Source organism: Eptatretus burgeri, chromosome 15, assembly GCF_056783735.1.
Source record: "Eptatretus burgeri isolate ZD-2024b chromosome 15, Ebu_testis_v1, whole genome shotgun sequence".
Taxonomy (NCBI): domain Eukaryota; kingdom Metazoa; phylum Chordata; class Myxini; order Myxiniformes; family Myxinidae; genus Eptatretus; species Eptatretus burgeri.
The window spans coordinates 64,574,294-64,596,310 of NC_140975.1; the positions used below are offsets into that span (position 1 = coordinate 64,574,294).

General features: G+C 42.0%; 1 protein-coding gene and 1 pseudogene across 11 annotated transcripts in view; one reads left to right on the plus strand and one right to left on the minus strand.

Annotated features, from left to right (window-relative positions):
* Nucleotides 1-22,017, minus strand: part of LOC147012344 (monocyte to macrophage differentiation factor-like) — a 118,884-nt gene that overhangs the window by 95,771 nt on the left and 1,096 nt on the right. For 7 of the 11 annotated variants that reach the window (XM_085856423.1, XM_085856422.1, XM_085856426.1 and 4 more), the window contains 4 exons: nucleotides 21,798-21,958; nucleotides 20,089-20,163; nucleotides 10,559-10,660; nucleotides 6,200-6,269 (listed from right to left, as the gene is read on the minus strand). In XM_085856423.1, the coding sequence (XP_085712549.1) occupies nucleotides 6,200-6,269; nucleotides 10,559-10,660; nucleotides 20,089-20,163; nucleotides 21,798-21,958 (408 nt within the window). The remainder of the gene's footprint in view (nucleotides 1-6,199; nucleotides 6,270-10,558; nucleotides 10,661-20,088; nucleotides 20,164-21,797; nucleotides 21,959-22,017) is intronic. The other 4 variants (XM_085856428.1, XM_085856430.1, XM_085856429.1 and 1 more) reach the window with 1 other exon arrangement.
* Nucleotides 232-1,877, plus strand: LOC147012346 (uncharacterized; annotated as a pseudogene).

Sequence of the window (22,017 nt, forward strand, 5' to 3'; positions counted from 1 at the left end):
TATTCATGCATAAAGAGTAGTCATTCAAACTGAAAGTGAAAGTAGGCTATGTCACACACATTCATGACAACATGATTGTATAATACTACATGAATTTGTCCACACCTATGCATGGTCAATGCATAGGGATTTATTGACCTTGTCAGATTTGGTGGAGGTTCAATCAGTGGGTGGTTTGGGTATGGCCTGTAGTTACATCTCCTGGATGTAGATGGCATCATTTAACACACTCTGTGGGAGGAATAGGCTACCCCACATTCCCCTATGCAAACCCATCTCTGATCTCCATCATTTTTTCTTCTCAGGTGAACTATGGAACCAGTTCTCAGCTTGAAGCATCCGTCACAGATCAGCTTTGAACTCTGCATAATATGTCAGCAGGCAGGACAGGCTGAGGAGACGACTTTCCAGCAGACAGATCGGGGAATAGCATCCATCAAGGAAGCAACAGAAAAGCGGAAGAAGCTGAGGTGTGATGAATATCGGGCTACCGTTGATCGGCTAACAGCTCTCTTCACCGCCGAATCGGTCCCAGAACTGAAGTGGCATAGGCCAGTGCTATTCCAAGTATACTCACAAAAACAACATAAATGCCAAACTTGAACGTGAGCAGTCCCCTGAGAAGTGTAAAGCTGAGAGTAGGTCTGGTGATGAAGCAGGACCTTCAAAACGCCGTTCATTGCGCAGTCAGTCGAAAAGAATGGACTGGACACTATGCTTACTTTGTCAAGCAGACAACAAGCAGAAAACCTGGAGGGTCTGCACCATCAACACCAGTCAGAACATTTGCACAATTGCAAAATATATTCATGAGGTGTTCATTCGTATTGCTGATGTCAATGACTTAATCGCTGCAGAAGGATGTTATCATCCAAACTGTATGAAGAAGTTCCAACGAGATGTACAAAAGGCAAAGGTTGACACTAAATCTGCCGACCTGGCCATGGTGTGGCTTTCTCAAGAACTTTGACAGTCCGCTGAGAAGGGCCATGTACTTGAGCTTTCCTTGGTACTAGAAAGGTACAAAGAGCTTGCAAATGAGTTGGACATCATGATCCCATCATCCTTTCTTAGTAGGACTGCATCCTTCAGACGCTTTGCTGAAGTTCGTCACTGACATTTACGAATTTGTGGTTTTGCGAAATGCAGCACCATCCGAAAGACAAACTCTTCTCGTCCCAGTAAGATTCCGTCATGCGCCTCTGTCAAACGTGTTAGAAACATCAGATTATAGTCAGACTGATCTTGAGAACATACCTATTTTCAAACCTGATGATGGAAATTATCTATCCATAGTTCACGTCACCCTACAACTTAGAAGCGACATAATGTCGCACCGAGGTTTCCAAGGGGTAGACGTGAATGAAACAGCTGAAATGGATAGTATTCCATCATCTGTACATATATTTGTTAATGTCTTACTTGGTGGCCTGAAACATGTTGATCAAGAGTTTGATGAAGTTGACAGAAATTAAATCGACTCTATCAAGAAGGCAAGAGTCTGTAGCATTGGGCAAGACATGGTGTACGCTGTATGTGGGGACAAAAAAGCCCTGCCCAAACACGTGGGCTTAGGTCTAACTTTGCGTCAGGCTAGGCGATCAAAGAAACTTGTCAACCTGTTCCACAATGCAGGCCACATTGTAAGTTATAGCAAGGTTCTTCAGTATGATACAGCGATGGCAGAGGCCACATTGAAACGACTTTATACACAAACTGGTGCTGTTGTGCCCCAGAATTTGGTTGTTGGTAGGTTTGTTCACTTTTCTGGGGATAATCTTGACATAAATGATTCCACCCTAGATGGCAAGAACACGTTTCATGCAACCCAACTTGCTGCATGGCAGTCCCCGGCTCTAGACAGTACAAATCCGTAAACTAGTATTGAGCCATCCAAATGTTCAATTTTAAAGGTTAGTCCTCAAGTTGTTTCAACAATGTTGTTGCGGTTTCATGGTGGGGAAACGATGCTTGTGAAATCCACCTTTCATGATTTCAATATTTCATGATATTATATTTCAAGTTAATTTCATGAAACTTAGTATTTTGCACTAACAAACCATTGGCGGCACTAATTATTATCATTAATTAGCATGCTAATTAACCCAAATCTTTAACACAAACATCATCTTCCTGTAACCCAGACCCTAAGGAATATGGATGCCAGAGAACTGTGGTACTGATACATTTTGCATATTAAGTTATTTAGATGAAAATCCGTATTTTGCACTAAAATGAACACTTCTAATTAGCATGCTAATTAGCCGAAATCTACAAAACAAACATTATATTCATGTACCACAGACTCAATGCAATGATGGAAGCCAGGGTACTGTGGTCACTCGTGTATTTTGCTGTCCAAAATAAGTAGCAATCCATCCTACCGTAAAAAATGGAAAGTCCAGCCGTTTAGGATATATTCATGAATAAAGTGAATATCCCCTTCACGTTTTCTGTTAATTTCTAAACTTTGACAATATTTGTATGATTTAATATAAAAGATATTGACAAATAGTTTGCATATCTGTATTTGGGATGTAAAATCAAATATATTTTGTAAAAATATGAGTTTTGCACTAATTGACCTTTGACCTTAATTAGTGACCTAATTAGGCAAATTTGGGAAAACATAAACAACATATTCATACTCGGCACAAAAATCCACTCCAGATACACCTATTTGTTTGCTTTTCCTCAAAAATGCCTCATGAAATCCAATTTGCTGGAAATCAAACCAGTCAAAGGCATTGGAATCGACTGGAGAGGAAACCAGGAATTGTGTGTGTGTGTGCGTGCGTGCGTGCGTGCTTGTGCATGACCATTCCTAAACAGTATCCTCTAAATCAATGACCATAAACTGGGGAAATGGAACCGAAATCACATCACGAGGAACAGGTTTCATTCAATTTCTCCTTCCTGTACATGTATTGTCTTACAAGAGAACAAATCCAATAATGCTTGTTCGATGTCATCTTATCCTTCTAATTGCATGAATGAAGCTGCTTTTTTTTTACGTTGATCAAAGGCTTATGCTGGAGCCTGTACATACATTAGATGCAGGACAGACGGGCTGGTCGGGTGGCCGGAGGTACGCACACTCGCATCTGAGACATCTCGCCTGGGTTTGAATCTCGACCGAGTTATAAACTGTCATTCTGGTATCTCACGGGTAGACCGAAGCATCGATGAGTGTGCCATCCCTCTGATGGACATTAAACCAGGCATCCCATCTGTCAGGATTAGTTGGTGGACGTTAAAGATCCCACGGTGTCCTTCGCAAAGAATAGGCGAGCAAGCACCGGCACCCTGAGAGAAATTACAAATTCCTGCCCTAACCTACAGGAGCCACTACATTAGGGGCACAGCCATGCTCCCAGCAATGATGCAAACATCAGACAAAGGCTACACACAAAATAAAATGACAAAGGAGAGACATTAGTAGATGTCAATGTACTTTAACGTGGATAACACGGACATCAACAGACAATGGACAAATACATTGTTGCGGTTCTGCGAAGCTGGTGCTCCCCCAAGGCAATGGTACACAACATATCATAGTCCTGAGAAGGTTGTTTCATTAGTATTCGTTTTAGAGAGCCATCCTCATGTCTGGTAGGTTTATGGAACAAAATGTGTTGCAAGGGCTTTAGGCACATCGTTATTCCCATTCATTATGAACATTACTTGGCACACACGACCTCTCCGACACGCATGCCTGCACTCAAGCAGCTCATTTACATATGCGCACCCTTTCACATTCAAACCTCGCGCCATTACCCAACCGACGCTCACCTCAAACCGTCCCCACATCATTGGACCACAACCTAAGCTCGCTAACCATCGCCATGAACCGCCCCAACCAAAATTCCTCAAGCACATTGAATCACCATGCCGGGAGCTCACAACTGCACTCACTGCTCCCATCTCGCAACCATAATCACCACCGATGCCGACTCTCCTTTTGGGAACAACAGATAACAAGGGAACAGCCCAGACTATCAGAGATGCTCGGGTCTGGATGTTCTGGTGTCCAGCTCAGGCCACGAGTGTGTGGTAGGCACAGTTCAATGTAGTGGGGACAGCCCTGGTCTTCCGCTGAACTGCGACCCTCATTGGATGTCTGGCACGTGTTCCTGGCTGGAGAGCGCCACCAGATAACCTCTCCCCCATGTTATACTCAGAGCTCTGTCACGTTTGGGGTGAGTGAGGTCATTTCAGGTGCCAAATCGTCGCCTGGGCAGGGCAAAAGCCATGGCAAGTGTCCATGCTCCAACTAGGGTACTGTCGAACATCCATCACTCAGCTTGTTCCGCTATAAAAGTGCCGCCCCCAGCTGGGGAATTATATAAGAGGGCTCTGTTATCTGGCCCGCCCTCTCTCCTCTCCTCTCCTCTCACCCGCATCTGGCCCATCCTCTCTCCTCTCCTCTCCTCTCGCCCGCATCTGGCCCGCCCTCTGTCCTCTCTCTCCCGCATCTGGCCCACCCTCTGTCCTCTCTCTCTCCCGCATCTGGACCGCCCTCTGTCCTCTCTCTCTCCCGCATCTGGACCGCCCTCTGTCCTCTCTCTCTCCCGCATCTGGACCGCCCTCTGTCCTCTCTCTCTCCCGCATCTGGCCCGCCCTCTGCCCTCTCTCTCCCCGCATCTGGCCCACCCTCTGCCCTCTCTCTCCCCCGCATCTGGTCCACCCTCTGCCCTCTCTCCCCCGCATCTGGCCCGCCCTCTGCCCTCTCTCTCCCACATCTGGCCCACCCTGTGTCCTCTCTCTCTCCCACATCTGGCCCACCCTGTGTCCTCTCTCTCACCCGCATCTGGCCTGCCCTCTGCCCTCTCTCTCCCGCATCTAGCCCGGCGTCTGCCCTCTCTCTCTCCCACATCTGGCCCGCCCTCTGCTCTCTCTCTCTCTCATCTCTCTCTCTCTCTCTCTCTCTCTCTCTCTCTCTCTCTCTCTCTCTCTCTCTCTCTCTCTCTCTCTCTCTCTCTCTCTCTCTCTCTCTCTCTCTCTCTCTCTCTCTCTCTCTCTCTCTCTCTCTCTCTCTCTCTCTCTCTCTCTCTCTCTCTCTCTCTCTCTCTCTCTCTCTCTCTCTCTCTCTCTCTCTCTCTCTTTCCCATATCTGGCACACCCTCTGCACTCTCTCTCTTTCTTTCTCGTATCTGGCCCGCCCTCTGCACTCTCTCTCTCTTTCCCATATCTGGCCCGCCCTCTGCCCTCTCTCTATCTCCCGCATCTGGCCCACCCTCTGTACTCTCTCTCTCCCACATCTAGCTCACCCTCTGCCCTCTCTCTCCCGCATCTGGCCCGCCCTCTGCACTCACTCTCTTTCCCGTATCTGGCCTGCCCTCTGCCCTCTCTCTCTCTCTCTCTCGCATCTGGCAAACGTTTCCATGGATGCATAAAATTGTCCATTTCATGAAGATTAAAATTGATAATCTTAATCAAAGCTCAGGTCAATTGGATGAAAATTGATTGTTTTTCAGATTGAAATTTATGAATTTAGAAGTTTGACCGTGAGTTTACGTTTAGCCTTTTGACCTCAAAAATAGTTGCTTTCCCAATTCAGTAATGGACTATGCAAATCCTGTTCAGCTTTCAAGTTAATAGGATGTAAATTTACGGCTTTTCAGTTGAAAATTGATGATTTTAGAAGTTTGACCTTGAGTTGAACTTTGATCTTTTGATCTCAAAAATAGTTGGTTTACATATTCAGTGACAGAATATGCAATTGCTGTTTAATTTTCAAGTCAATCGGATGAAAAAAAATGACGAATTCAGAAATTTGACCTCAAGATGACCTTTGACCTCAAAATCAGTAGGCTTCTCGGTTGAGACTACGTATATAACTTCATAAAGTTTCATGACAATCGGTTTAGAATTGTGGCCTGTCGGCAATAAATAAACAGACAATAATAAAATCGACTGACAAATATACTTGAAAAATCTTCTATTTTTTAAGGAACAAACAAACAAACAGAAAGGGGTGAAAACATAACCTCCTTCACCTTCGGTGGCGGAGATAATTACATTTCCTCCAGGCTCAAATACAATTAAATGTCTGCCGTTTATCATCAGAATCGAAACACAATTTCTTTCCACCATTTTCAAGCATTTCTTCATTTCTCTCCATCTAAATGTGATGTGCGTCGTCAAGGTGTTGTTAAAGTGAAGCATAACATTTAACTAAAAGCATGATAAAACTCACCATGGAGAATATGGCCACCAGTGGGGCAAAGCCCATGGTTAGGTAACAGAGAAGCTCGAGGACCTTGTACCTGAAACACAAAAACAGATATTATGTCGAAAAACCCTCCAACTCAATCATGTCCTCATCTGTATCCTTAAAGAGTTCTTGTGGTGATCATTTTGTTTAATTTGTTTTTGGTTTTAAAAATGAAGATCGTGGTTGCCTTTCGTAGCTGAAGGTGGCCGTTCACGTGTGACGTGCAAACAACCTGGGAATGCAAGTTCATTTATGGTGTTGAACCTGCTGCTTCGACAACTCTCTGAGATAACAAGTGGTGTAACTTGTCACCTGAAGTTTTAGACAGGGATTCATACTTTGTTCTGAAAAAAAAAATATATATATATATATATATATACTTTTTAGTCTGACGAAGGGTTAATGCCTGAAACGTCAGTTTCTTGCTTCCCATGCCGGTTGGCATACCTCAATCGACATGTTGATTTCTTCCATTATTCTACCTGTCCGATTTCCAGAGAGTTTGTAGATCATTGATGAAGATTAGGAATAATATGTGGCCTGGAATACTGCCTTGGAGTACTGCAGCCTTGACAGGGAGAGGAGATGGAAGGGTTCTGTTGAGAACCACACGTTGTCCATGAGAGTGGAGGAAGTCCCAAGAGTAGAGTTGGCCTTGGATTCCAAAGGCAGACAGTTTGAGGAACAAGGAAGGATGCAAAACTGTATCGAAAGCTCGAGCTATGTCCAGAGAGACGGCCCTGATCTCACGTCTGATAGTGAAGGCCTCCACCATTGTTGGGAGAGTAGAAGCAGCACGGCCAAGGTGGAGTGATCAGGTCTGAATCCAAATTGATGATCTGAGATGAGGCTGTTGGAGAAAAGGAATGATTTCATGTCAACTACGATGATAAATTACATGACATTGCCGATGAATGGAAGTACAGTTAGCTAATTGGGCTGTAGTTAATGGGATCTGTTCTTGCACTTTTTTTTTTGTTGTTATGCTGTTATGTTGGCTGATTTCTAATTTCCCTGATTTTCAATTTCCCAGGTGTTAAAAAAATAATTTTAAACCGCGAATACACGGAGCAGGAATGTAGAAGCAGGTCACATTTTATGACCCGCAAATACGTGGGGTCCGTGAATGTCAGGGTCCAACGGTGGTATTGTTACATGGAAGAGGGGGAGGGGATCCATAAATAGATTGTGCTAAGAATAGGATGGAACTAGCAAAGTACCCGCCCATGGGCAGGTACAGTTATCTGTTGAATGGCGTTGGTCCCGTCTCGATCGGATGAAATTGACGTTATCCGGTGACCTTGACCCCGTGACCTTTGACCTTGACCTTGACCCCCTTATGTCCGTTCCCAAGGATCACATATGCCAAGTTTCATCTCATTCCATCCAACGGTTCGGCCGCCTATAAAGGACGAACAAACAGACACACATACATACAAATATATTCTATTTTTTTTAGTATAGTACAAGACAGTACCCGCCCATAGGGTGGGAAGGGAATGAGGGGAGGGAATGGAAAGGCAGGGTTAGGGTTGGGGTTGGGGTTAGCTGTTATGGTTCGGGTTAGATAACCCTAACCCTAACAACTAACCCTAACCCTAACCACAACAGCTTAGGTATCTCATTGTATCCAACGGTTTGGACGTCTATAAAGGACAAACAAACATGAAAAATTGACGTTTTAGTCAATTTATGACGTCATAACTCGAAAACCGGAAGTCAGAAGTGAATTTCGTCAATCAACTGTCATTTAATTTTGATTATCTGTCGAATGGCGTTGGTCTCATCTCGATCGGATGAAATTGACCTGGTGACCTTGAACTTGACCCCCCTATGTCCGTTGTCATGTCCCAAGGATCACTCATGCCAAGTTTCATCTCATTCCATCCAACGGTTTGGCCGCCTATAAAGGACGAACAAACAAACAAACACACAAACAAACACACATATATACAAACATATTCTATGTTTTTTAGTATAGTAGAGGATGTGTGATGGAATATGGTAGAATTATTCTTGCATTCGACATTTGTCAGAGGAAGTCATATATATATATATATATATATATATATATATATATATATATATATATATATATATATATATATATATATATATATATATATATATATATATATATATATATGTGCACCGAGAAGGTGATGATCGGAATCGTAGAAGAACATAGAGTAAGGTATTGTGTCCAACCTTGTGTACAGGCGAGGCGAGGTCGAGGACTTCTGACACCCGGCACTTTAAAGGAATCATCATGGACTGTTTGGCCGGCGAACCTCATGTCATATATGTATATATCAGCAAAGTGAGCTGCAGAATCTTGGAGAGGGGTGGAACACTTTTAATAGGGGCCATCCCCATAGGGCGAGATGGCACGAAAGATAGCGCCACCCACACCAGCAGGAGGCCAATGACGGGACCTGCCGCCCATGAAAGCAAAGACAGAGGAGAAAAAAGGCCGTGTCCGCGCATGGCAGATTACATCTGAGACAAAGGAGAAGACCGCTCTTTATCTCTCTCTCTCTGCTTGATCATCACACCCTTGTCTTCTGGACGACTAATCGCCATTCTTCCGCTTTGTGTCACAACAGCCTGCATATGTCGTGGCAGACCGAGAGACCAGCTCGTGCTGCCTTCAGTCCTCGTATGCCCCATTCGGTGTTTGAGTCCAGTATTTTGGCACCATAATGGGAAGCTATTTCTTATTACTACCTCTGCCACCGAAGATGGATTGTGGTTATGTTTTCACACCTGTTTGTCTGTCTTTTAGTAAGAAAGATATCTCAAAAAGTTATGGACGAATTTGGACGAAACCTGGTAGAAAGTTTGGATGTCTTACAAGAACAAACTGATTCGATTTTGGTGAAGATCCAGATCCGGATCCGAATGCGAGAATTTTTTTCATTCCTATGCGATTCTTCACCATTGAGAGGAGGAGGGCCAAAAACGACATACATATATATATATATATATATATATATATATATATATATATATATATATATATATATATATATATATATATATATATATATATATATATATATATTATATTATATTATATATATATATATATATATATATATATATATATATATATATATATATATATATATATATATAAAACACGATATTTCAAAAAATTATGGACGGATTTGGACGAAACCTGATGCACGAATTGTATAGGTAACAAGATCAAGCCGATTCGATTTTGGTTCAGGTCTGGATGCAGATCTCATCCATCAATGGGATACAAAACGTAAACTGTTCAGCCTGGCAGAGGTATGCGCTTTGCCGAGTGCATTTCTCGTTGTACATAACATTGTGTGTTCCTTTCATTCCTATTTGTGTCTGTTGACAGCTTGGTTCATTCCATTCATTTATTGATCGTCCTGTCCTTCCTTATCCCCAAATATATATATAGATATATATTTTTTTCATTGTAAATAAAACCCTTTTGATTATGAGAAACTTCTTCCCGCTTTTGGGTCTTCATGAACGATCCACTGCCAAGTTTCGGCTTCATTTGGGTGATGCTTGGGGTTTTGAAGATCGTAAAGAATGCAGTGCAAACGAGAAGGGCACTCGGTGGAGCGCATACCTCCGCCACGTAATGCCTGATCCACGAGAACATATCAAGCCCAACACATTTTTGAAATATCATGCTCTACAGTACTATAATCACTTTTGGCTCCATCTCTCAAAGGTGAAGAATCACTTTAAAAAGTAAAATAATTCTCGTATCCAGATCCGGATTTGGATCTTCACCAAAATCGTGTCAATTCTTCCTTGTCACACACCCAACCTGTCCACAAAATTTCATCCGGATCCGTCGAAAACTTCTTGAGATGTCGTGCTACGTATCATTTTCAGCTGGATCTCTCAATGGTGAAGAATCACTATAAAAATTGTAGTAGATCCAGATCCGACTACTACAATTTTCATCAAAATCTAATCAGTTTGTCGTTGTCATACACTGAACCTGTCCACAAAATGTCATCCTGATCCGTCCACAACTTTTTGAGATATCCTGTCCAGAAACAAACAAACAAACAAACAGACAGAAAGTGGTGAACACATAACCTCCTTCACCTTCGGCGGAGGTAATTAGGAACACAGTGACAATTGGGAGATTGTTTTGGCATTCGTAGAGGCCTTTATCAGACCTCCGGCTCAGTCAGTCTGTATTAACGGGCCCTATGGATGGGACTGTATATACTTGCTCGGTTCTCTCCAATATTCCCAGAGTTACTGGATATCATGCAAGGTTCTTCCACAGGGCGGTATCGATATGAAGTTCAAAAGTTTTGAGAAAAGTAGACATACCGCTCATGGTAGAGGATCACATAAAGGGTTCCAGCACATGCCATCACCCACACAAACCAGCGCATGGGAACTCCCCAAGGACCTAGTTGTCGCAGCAGTAGCCTGAAAGACATGCGGTGCACAGAGGTGACTCTAAACACTCACCATGGAGGAAACTTCTTGGTGAAGGTGTTCCATATTGCAGTCTATTCACAATAACACAATGATCTTCAAGAAATGAAAATTTAAATGTTTCAAGGTTGTGTCATTCAACATAAATGACAAACACATCGACTGGTGAGAAACGTAAGAAAGTTATAGACAAGACATTGATGGACTTTCATGGAGGAGGAGGAGATTGTGACCACACTCTGTGCAGAGCGTTGGTGCTGCCTAAGCAGTCTTCTTGACACCTGATCCTGGATCCTGGATCCTGGGCACAATCGTGGACGGGTCACAACTCCGACACAGGATACCAGCAAGCTGGCACTCATTTTACCGACCTTGGATGGATGACAAGCAGAGTCAACCCCACCTGGTATTAATTTAACAGCAGAGTGGGATTTTTAACTCAAGATCCAAGGATCACAAGCCCACCACCCTAACCATCAAGCAATCACCAGGCATACTTCAAGTGATGATGTACAAACCTGCAATTTCATGTATAGTCAATCAATCAATCAATCATTTCTATTTATTGGGAACATCAAAGCCTGGCGTTGGCTTAGTGGTTAGGGTGGCGGTTTGGGATCCCAGGGTCCTGAGTTCAAGCCCCGTTGGCCGCTGAATTAATATACACCAGGAGGTTGACTCGGCCTGTCATCCTTCCGAGGTCGACAAAATGAGTACCGGTGTACTGGTAAGGGGGACACTGCATCAGCGGCATTGCCGCGTCCCAACCAACGGTGCAACCAGCAGCCACAGGCTGCACTCGATAGAGAGAGGTTAGGAACATCAATAATAAAGATAGTAATCTGACGATTCTCCAAAATGAACTGTCCGACCCATTTCACGTTTCCGTGATGGACAACAGCTGGTTGAATGTGAGAATACTTAAGATCACTCCCAAATTAGCAGCTATTTTTGAACTCGCTTCACCATTAAAACACAAGTGAAAGATGTGTAACTTCAAAAATTTCCTGCGATTTTGAGCTGTTTTGATGTTCTCATTCACAAGGAACTAATTGATACAACACAGTTCCAAAGTACAGAGGAGGGGTGGTCGGATATCGTCGAGGTATGTACTCGACATTTAGCTGTTTAGCCTGCGATCGAATCTTGGCCAACATATAAATGGTCACCCTGGTGTTTCACAAAAACTTGGACCACCCATTGGAAGGACGTTATAGTAGGGGTGCCAGAGCCCAGAAACTTGGATAGGGGTAGTCATGAAAGAACATATTTTTGTCCTAGATGTTTTTTGGTAGATTGGATCTTGGCACACATGACTGGGGTGGCCTGCTCAGCCAACTCTCTTGCAAAAGTGCTCATCTGGCTCGATTTATCATGTGTCACCATGACGAAATTCGGCCCAAAAATTAGGGGTAGGGGAAATGGAATTCATTATTTGAACATGTTCCTATTGTTGTTTACCAACATTTTAGGTATCAGAAGAAATGGTTTGGGCTGAGCTACAATTTGGTAGGAGAAACATTTTGATGGGGTCACTGAGTGCAGGTTGAGGGGTCAAAAGGTCATGCTCGGAAGGGTCAGGTGAAAATCTAAGGGCCGTGGGTATAAATGGAACTGCTGTACCCAAACCAATAAATATAAATGAACTAGTAAAGGTGCCCGTCTTGGACGGGCGTCACTGGCAACATATGGTAAAAAGACAGATAGCATGAATGTATTTTAAACAACATGTTATATCATTTTTATCCATTCATTATCATTCAGGTTTTCCCCTTTGACTGTCCCGCAGTAGCTCCACTTCGATGACATTACCACGTAGTTTAGTGACTACACAACGTGGTCCATTCGTGAGTTCCGGAGGATCCATAGAGCGCATTAAAATTACAGGGCACCCTACTTTAAAGTGATCCAAAAGGCCGGATCAGTTTCGTCTACATATTCATATCTTGTAGATTTTAGCTGATTCTGAAACTGTTAACAGCATGTCGATCGGATGGTTCTGTGATTTTCTTCGGTAGTAAACAGAAGTACGACTTAAGCCTGTACACCACTATGCGGAGACCCGAGGACCTAATATTTCACAACAAACTAAAAACTCACGAAATTTGAAGATATTTTAAATAAACAATTTATTATAATATCAATTAAATATCATTTTTATCCATCGATAATATGAATTGTTCTGTACAGGTATAGTTGTTCTCCTGGTATCTGCGCATCCATCCACGATCTGTGTTCTAATGAAATGCAGTAGGAATAATAAAAACAGCACCGTGCGGGAGTGTAGGTAATCTCTCCAAAGCTCTCGGAAAGCCTTAAAATGCATCACGATCGGTTTGATTGTGAACAGATATACGGACGGACGGACATCGAGACCGGTTTTATGAGGTCATCATGAAGGTACCGCTTGATATTACGCATTGAAATAGAGATATGAATACTCATGTGAGTTTATTATATGTCTATGATTGATAGTTTATAGACAGCTCAATAACATGAGCAATTTACTATGGCGTATAGTGATTAATTATAACATACTCTACAAAAGGTTTTACGAACTCATCTTAGTAGTCCTCTAAAAATGGGAAACATTTTTATTTCTTTTTTGTGCAATAATTCCTCCCGTTCTGCAAATGGAGAACATGAACTGTTTAACTACCATAATCATCAAAACGAATTTTGAGGGGCCTCTTAAGGAAGACAATATCATCTATATTAATACTTCGGCATGCCCCTTTTTTGTTCCACCATCAGATTACTATATATATGTCAAAGCTTGTTTCATTTCATGCAGTAACAAAAATCTGATGGTGGAACAAAAAAAAAGGAGCGTGCCGAAATATTAATATAGATAATAATAAGATATAACTACCATAATCATCAAAATGAATTTTGAGGGGCCTCTTAAGGAAGACAATAATATCATTACTATATATGTCAAAGCTTGTTTCATTTCATGCAGTAACAAAAATCTGATGGTGGAACAAAGAAAGGGGCGTGCCGAAATATTAATATAGATGACACAAACCTAAATTTAAGAGTACTATATAACAAAGTTTTTTTTTAATAATCAAGCCATGTTAGGTGGATACAGAGAATTTGAGAATTAACCCCTTTATGTCTATAAGCAGAATCGCAAAAATGGCAAAAGTCGGCTTTTTCTCATAAAAGTTATTATTCGCTAATTACTTGACCAAAACATGACTAGACATTGTCAGAAAGTATCAATTGATCAATTTCAACCTATTCTACCATTTACTTTGGCTAAAGGTAAGTTTTATGCCTACAATATCATTTTAACCCAAGTGAGAATTTGCTGTCCCAATGAGACACCATACTTTTTAAAACAAAGAGCTCTTCATTCATTGGAGGTGTAAAATTGATCTCCTCATGACCTTCAGCCATGCAACAGGAAAATTCAGAAGGATTTTAATCCATCATATCCAATAGCATCATCAAAATGATGTTGAACTGATGATACATAATAAAAGAGGAAGTTTAAGGTAATTAGTTTAACAATACAAACACCATGAATCTTGAGTTAGATGATCAGAATCTTGAGTTACAAAAGGCACATTAGAACTCAAACTAAGCTTGCGAGACTTATTCAGGGGCACAGGCAGTGACCTGGCATGGGTAATGTCATCAGAGATGGGTTGGTACTGGTATATGATATGCGTGGTTCCATGTGTGGTCTTTCCGTCTACAGTATTCTCATAAAAATCCAAGTTGTCGATGGCGAAGTGGGTGAAAAATCCTTGGCTGATGTTTTCAGGTATGAAATAACCTTTCTCCTGAAGTTGTCCCTCTGCTCTCGATGCCATGGTGGAGATATACCGCTGAGCATCGTGATAACCAATACAATTTCCAAATCTATTGAGTAGGGTAACAATATCCTTGCTCCGTGCCCGTTTCATAATGTGCAGGGCAGTGCCGACCTGTTTTGGTGTCGGTATAGTAGACATACCCGCAATGACATCCTGACCAATGTTCAAAACCTGTTTGTGTTGTTTCTGACTCAGTGGAACACAACCGTCAGGTCCGACATCAAAGGGTACATCATGAAGCATCCATGACAAGTGATTGTACTCGTCCGTAGGAACAAGTTTTTTGGCTGCTTGGTAAGATATATCCAAGATCAAGGTTTCCTGCATCATCAGCCTCATCCTGGGGTCTGATTTCCTTCACATGTCTTTGAATTGCCTTTGCTGGAATTGAACATGAAGATCTCTTCCTCTGTCACCATTTTTTTCATCAGGCTCATCATCTTCTTCATCAAGATATTCCCATTCTTCAAGCTTGCCTTTGAGCTGTTTCACTTCAGCCGAAACAGTTGACAGGGATAAACTAGAAGAACACACCAACCGTGAGGTACCCACCAGGGGAACAATGATGATCTTGTCCCCAAAATAGTTTTCTAATTGCCTTACCAGTTGGTTTGAACTATACTGTATTGCATGATTAACCTGTCTGTCCGACAACCCTTGCCTGACCACGTCACGCGATTGAGAAACAAAGAATACAGTATTCTCATTCAACAATTTGCCTTCAACTTTTGACACAGTTTCTTTAAGTGCACGTTCATACTCATCGACTCTCTGCTCAGAATCAATTGGCTGAGCTTGCTCAGTACTACTAGGCCAACTTTTCAACAAATATAATGTCAAGCATGATTTATGAAAGTGAAAGTCATTGGCAATTAAGTCTGTACAACGTTTACCATGTCCCTGTATCATGTGAAGCATCGCAAAGTCATCCAACTCTTTTGCCTTTCTCAATATGGTGTCCTCCCGGTCTTTTGTTGCGACAAGGGTCAGTTTGCGCTCGCCCTTTCTATCCCTCTCCTTTCCACAGAGGAAACATACCTTTGTGAATTCCCGTGTTGAAGAGGAAGATCTGGTGACATGAGGTGCACATTGATTTTTGTCCTCAAGTTCATTATTTAATGTCTTGGCAGGTTTTTTTTTTTTTGATCCACCGATTTCTTGTTCGTGTACGTATTGCGGCTGTTTCTCAAGAAATGTATCTCTGCAAATGACATCATCTCGGAGACGGTCAGCAATGTCATCATTGCGATGTGTCACTGCATACAACAGCGTGGCGTATCCATTGTCAGTTACTTGCTGCAAAGGGTCCGTAATCGTCTTCTGACATATTATGCAGCAACCAAAGTCAGTTTTGGGAAATGATGGACTCTTCCTTTTTTTTCCCCAACTGTAGCTCGGTGAGTTCTGCCATTGGTAGACTTTGAATGATCTAACTTGAGGCTGAAAGGCAAAGTGCAATGTGTCACATTTTGGTGAATTCCAATGGGTGTATAGAATATCAAGATTATAATCATAGCCAGTTAGACTTACATTTCAGCAGACAGCATTACGGGGGGGGGGGGGGGGGAGGGGGGGAGGTCAACAATTCAAAATTTTATTCCATTATACCCATTTATTTACAGAGCATGATAACATATATAGGCCGACTACTAGTAACATAACAATGATGTTACAATTAACATCAGACATGGCAAGAGGAGACATTTTTTTCAGATAAACAATGAACTGAATGCCTCTGTCCGAATGAGCTTCCGTAGATTTCATGAAAAAACACATGATTCATGAAGCCCAGATGTAGTCTACAATTAGCACAGCGAATCTATGATTACATGACTTCAATTTCTACTTTACAGTTCGAGGCCAGCTGCATAATCTCCTTACATGCCTTAGGCCGACATGATCAGAGTTTGCAAGGCCCTTGGGTGTTTGGTTATCTTGGCTTCAAGTTCAAAGTAAGAGATGACACGCTTGAAGGCCCAACATCCCTAATCTGTGCATCTAACTCAAGATTCTGATCATCTAACTCAAGATTCATGGTGTTTGTATTGTTAAACTAATTACCTTAAACTTCCTCTATTATTACGTATCATCAGTTCAATATCATTTTGATTATGTTATTGGATATGATGGATTAAAATCCTTCTGAATTTTCCTGTTGCATGGGTGAAGGTCATGAGGAGATCAATTTTACACCTCCAATGAATGAAGAGCTCTTTGTTTTAAAAAGTATGGTGTCTCATTGGGACAGCAAATTCTCACTTGGGTTAAAATGATATTGTAGGCATAAAACTTACCTTCAGCCAAAGTAAATGGTAGAATAGGTTGAAATTGATCAATTGATACTTTCTGACAATGTCGAGTCATGTTTTGGTCAAGTAATTAGCGAATAATAACTTTTATGAGAAAAAGCCGACTTTTGCCATTTTTGCGATTCTGTTCAGAGACATAAACGGGTTAATTCTCAAATTCTCTGTATCCACCTAACATGGCTTGATTATCAAAAACTTTGTTATATTTTACTCTTAAATTTGTGTTTGTGTCATTCATTTATATTTATTGGTTTGGGATCAACAGTTCCATTTATACCCACGGCCCCTAGATTTTCACCTGACCCTTCCGAGCGTGACCTTTTGACCCCTCAACCTTCACTCAATGACCCCATCAAAATGTTTCTCCTACCAAATTGTAGCCCAGCCCAAACCCTTTCTTCTGATACCTAAAATGTTGGTAAACAACAATAGGAACATGTTCAAATAATGAATTCCATTTCCCCTACCCATAATTTTTGGGCCGAATTTCGTCATGGTGACACATGATAAATCGAGCCAGATGAGCACCTTCGCAAGAGAGTTGGCCGAGCAGGCCACCCCAGTCATGTGCGCCAAGGTCCAATCTACCAAAAAAACATCGAGGACAAAAGTATGTTCTTTCATGACTACCTCAATCTCTTTTTAAGCACATTTCTGCACCTTGGCACCCCTAATATTAAGCGGAAGGACCTGTCTACCAGCACTGGTCATTCATGGACGTTAAAGTTTAACTGTGTCTTTCATGAAAAGTAAGTGAGTTATCTCCAGTAACTTGAAAAAGAAAAAAAATTTACAAATTTCTCCCACCTTCGGTCGAACATCAGGCCGAGCTGGCTGGTTCAAGACTTGGGCCAAAAATGTTATTTGGCTGACCCCGTAAGCAGGTGGGAATAATTGTGGCCAGTAGTAGGAGTAGTACTAGTAGCGGCAATAGTGCTGTATACCGCACATAGGAACATTTTAGATATGTTGGCCACCATCTTAGATTTACCCAGAATGCTTTGAGCAGCAGCAAGGTCACTTCTTGGACAACTAGCTCAAGATCGCCAATGGCATTGTACATGATTTTAGAATTGGATCAATTGTTTTTAACTCGCTTTTTTTGTTTTGTTGTTTTTACAATAAAAAGTCAATGTCAACCTTGAACGATCCTTGTTACCCATGGCGAAGGAGAGGGCATTGCATTTGGATCCATTTGTTTGTTGGGTCGCCGAAATAGATGACCCTTATTGTCAGTAATTCTGTCTGTTTGTTTGGATGTTTGTTCGTTTGTCATCAGCATAATTGGGAGTAAACGTGGGCGGATTTTGACCAAACTCGGGTGGAAGGTACATCTTATGACCTAATGCTTTGGAAATTGTGATGGTTGCGAGGGATGCTTTGGTTCCCTAGCAACAAACGAAAAACCTTCAAAATCGGTACCGTTCATGCGAAATCAATTCCGAAAGCCATTATCCCACGTAGGGTTATGAAATTTGGCACGAATGATCTTCAGCTGATGCTCTATCAAATATATTCCGGTTTTTGTGATATCTGGAATACTTTACCTGCAGCGCCCCCTACAATTAGGGTATGCGCGAAAATTGAAGGCCCCCTAGCAACCAGGTGAGTGCATCGATACGAATGAAACTTTGCAGGTTCATGGTACTCAATGAGTACTACAACTTTGCCTCAGGACATATTGACCGATTTCGATTAGGTCAGGGGTCAAAGGTCAATTGGTGCAAAAATCGATAACATGCGAGAGCTGGAGGTGCCTTCGCGCCAAATGCTACTCCTCCTCGGGTTATGGTCGGATGGTAATGAAAATTCACACTAATCGTCTGGAATACATTGTGCACAAACGATAGAGCCGGATTTTTGATTTAGATCTTTGTTCACCCACAGCACCCCCTCGAACTTTGGGGATTTCCGATTTCAAACCGCATTTTCGATACTTTTCATTCAAATGGATACCGATTAGTTATCAGTAGCTGGAACTGGATGAGATTTGATATGCATAATCTTAAGGTGATTCCCAATCCGCTATATGACATCCATTTTGTTCTATATCTTATAGTTTCCAAATGGCAACCCTCTCAACTTGGGTGTCCGAGGGCCATTGAGCATTCCCGCTGAAACTTCAAACTACACTAGCTCCAAGACGATTGAACCGAATCGAATGAAACTTTACATGCTTATAGATCATAATGAGTACTACAACTTTGCTCATTTGCATAATGACCTATCCCGATTAGTTTAGGGGTCAAAGGTCAATAAGTGCATTTTTCAGTCAAAATGTCTATTCAAGTCCCCCTACCGGCAAAACGGCTCAACCGATTCAAACAAATTTTTGCATGTGAATACTCCCCGATGAGTAGTACAAGTTTGCTCATTTGCATAATAACATATCTCGACTAGGTCAGCGGTCACAGTGTTGCAATACTAACAGTCCTGCTCGGCGACCCATCCCTGCCTACCGGCTTGTTTGTTTGTTTGTTTGTCCGCACAGAACTTTCGTGTTTTTCTCCGCAACCGCTTGTCAGATTGGGACAAAATTTTCACCATTGGTGTGACGACTCATGTAGAATGTTTTAATGATAATGACCTCATAGGTCACGTGGTGTGGCAGCCATATTGGAAAAATGGAAAAACTTTGGACCTCTGTCTCCCTGAAAATGCACAAAGGAAAAAAATAGAAACTTCGCACATAGCAAGTACTCCTAATGAGGAATGGGTGTGTTTTTTTATGATGTCATAGGTGCCTTCATTATGACATCATAATTGCATATGTAGAACACTACATGTGATCAGTATGAAAATTTTTGAGGGTCATCTTGAGATAAAATGGTTCTCAATTTTTTTTGGATGACATCAACGGTCACGTGATTCGGCAGCCATATGTTTTTTGTTTTTTTTCAAACATTCAAAAATCCTCTTCTATAAAATGGCTGAACCTGTCATCACTGCCAGCATTTATGAAGTGGCAGTTCTGATTATGTCTCTTATTAATTACGTAACACACCAGTACATAAACACCACACAAAACTAGTCCTGGTGAGGGTCTGCAATCTCTGATTGCACTTTTTGTTGGAGATTTCAGGTTTGTATTATTCGTTTTGCAACTTAAAGCAAAGACCCTCAAAGAAATTCCAATTTTCAGCTTTTACTCTGCAGCAGGACGAAACAAACTTAAGATTATCAAAATTAAATCAAAACTTCCAAGTACGCACGTAAAAACCTGCAGCAGAATCAACCTTTAATGCAAATGAGGATGCCACAACGCACTGTGAAATGCACTTACCAGGGAGTATAGGAAGCTGCAATGAAAATATAGATGACGACCCTGTCACACATGTGAAAGCAGTGCTCAATCGTTCTGTGCAGCCAGTCGGGGTCGGAAGAATATGAGATGTGGGAATAGGTGGAGGATAAGGGGGGAGGGAAAGGTTGGGGTTTGAGAAGCATCAGGCAGCAAGCAGCAGGCGCAAACAAGTTGCAAAATCGCAAATTATGGCAGCTGATGTGTCCGACTACAAGAACAGTAGCTGATAACAAGCAGACATTTATGTTACATGATATGGACTGTCTTTGTGAAAAGATGTTCTTTACGACATCAACGATACCTCCCTCACCTACTCTTCATGAATGCCACCGAAGCGTAGGTGAGGTATCCCTCATGAGCTAACCTGCAGGAGGGGCAATGCATCAGCGGCACAGCTGCTCTCCCAGCAATGATGCAAACCAGCAGCTACGTGCTATATACGAATGAATGAGTGAACGAATGGATTCAGACAGAATCTGTAGAATGTTTTTAGCATTGGGATCTTTGTAGAACGGAGATATTGCGGCCCTAGAAATTTGGGGGTGGAGGCTTTAGAAGACGATGTAAACTCAGATGCAAACGTCATTACAATGAATGATACTGGATCAAACTGCATGAGACATTAAATGTGCAGATCCTTGGAATGGTGCAAACATCCTCCAAAAAATAATCAGGATCCCATAAGTTTGCACAGTGTCATTTGATGAAGACAGCTACCAATCTACACAACACTTTTGGCGTCGATCCATTTTTCCCCGACGGTTTATCATGAAAACTATAAAGTCTGTTTGATCAAAACAGGGAACATACTGTTCTCTTTGCAGTGAGGGCTATCTAATATATATATATATATATATATATATATATATATATATATATATATATATATATATATATATATATATATATATAAAGAAGAGGAAGGTGCTTCCAATCAGAGTAAAAACTACATCGACTCCGCCAATTTGAGCAAAAAACCGAGAGCAGACCCGGTCTCGGGCAACGTTTCACCGGCTTCAGCGGGCACAATAGAACCATTGTTGCTCTGTGCAGATGTTGCGGAAAGTGCAGATGTTGATTGGAAGCACCTTCTTCTCCTTTAAAAATGTGTAATCCCAATGGGGATGGGGGGAAGACGTGAGAGGAGGGCACATCAAAACATGTAGAGTGTGACAAGCACTCCCCTGATCCCCATCGGACACAGTCCGACACCTGTGAGCACTCGGGAGAGTGCTCGTCACACTCCACCACATTTCGATATATATCTATAGATATGTTTGTGGAAGAAAAAAAAAGGGAGGAGAAGGGGGGAGTGGTGGGGGGAGAAAATGAAAATTAAATTAGAGAAAAGCAAGAAAAGAGAGGGGGGACTGGGGGAGAAGAGGGATAAATGGGAAGAATGCAATGGATGTTGAGAAGAGAAGGTTGTGAGAGGATTGCAGTTAAGGTATGGAACATAGTGAAGGAGGGAAGAGATTTGGAATATTGTTGGGGCGGAGGTGTGGGAGGGGGGGGGGGTTGGAGAGGAAGTGTTAAAAGTTCTCCGTGCTCGTTTGTATGTGTATGTGCGTGTGCAATAAATAGATAGCCCTTTAGAGCAGGTGACACCACTCAGCACCAAGCGAAATGAAATAAAATAACAGCAGGATGATGATGAAACTACTATCGTTGGATCTCGTGAGACGTACTGATGATGTGCGAGTTTCCAAGTAATGATGTGAAAAATGGTGGAAACTATGAACAGGCCGCACAACCCTGCCCCGTAGAACCAGGCAGCAAGCGAATGCCACTTCTCGTTGGAGAGCAGATGCAGTGCGGTGCTACCCACGATGCTCGGCAAAATGCACACCTGTGGACATATGACAGAGAAGAGGGGGAGATCGACATCATCAATAAAAGTTCAACTTC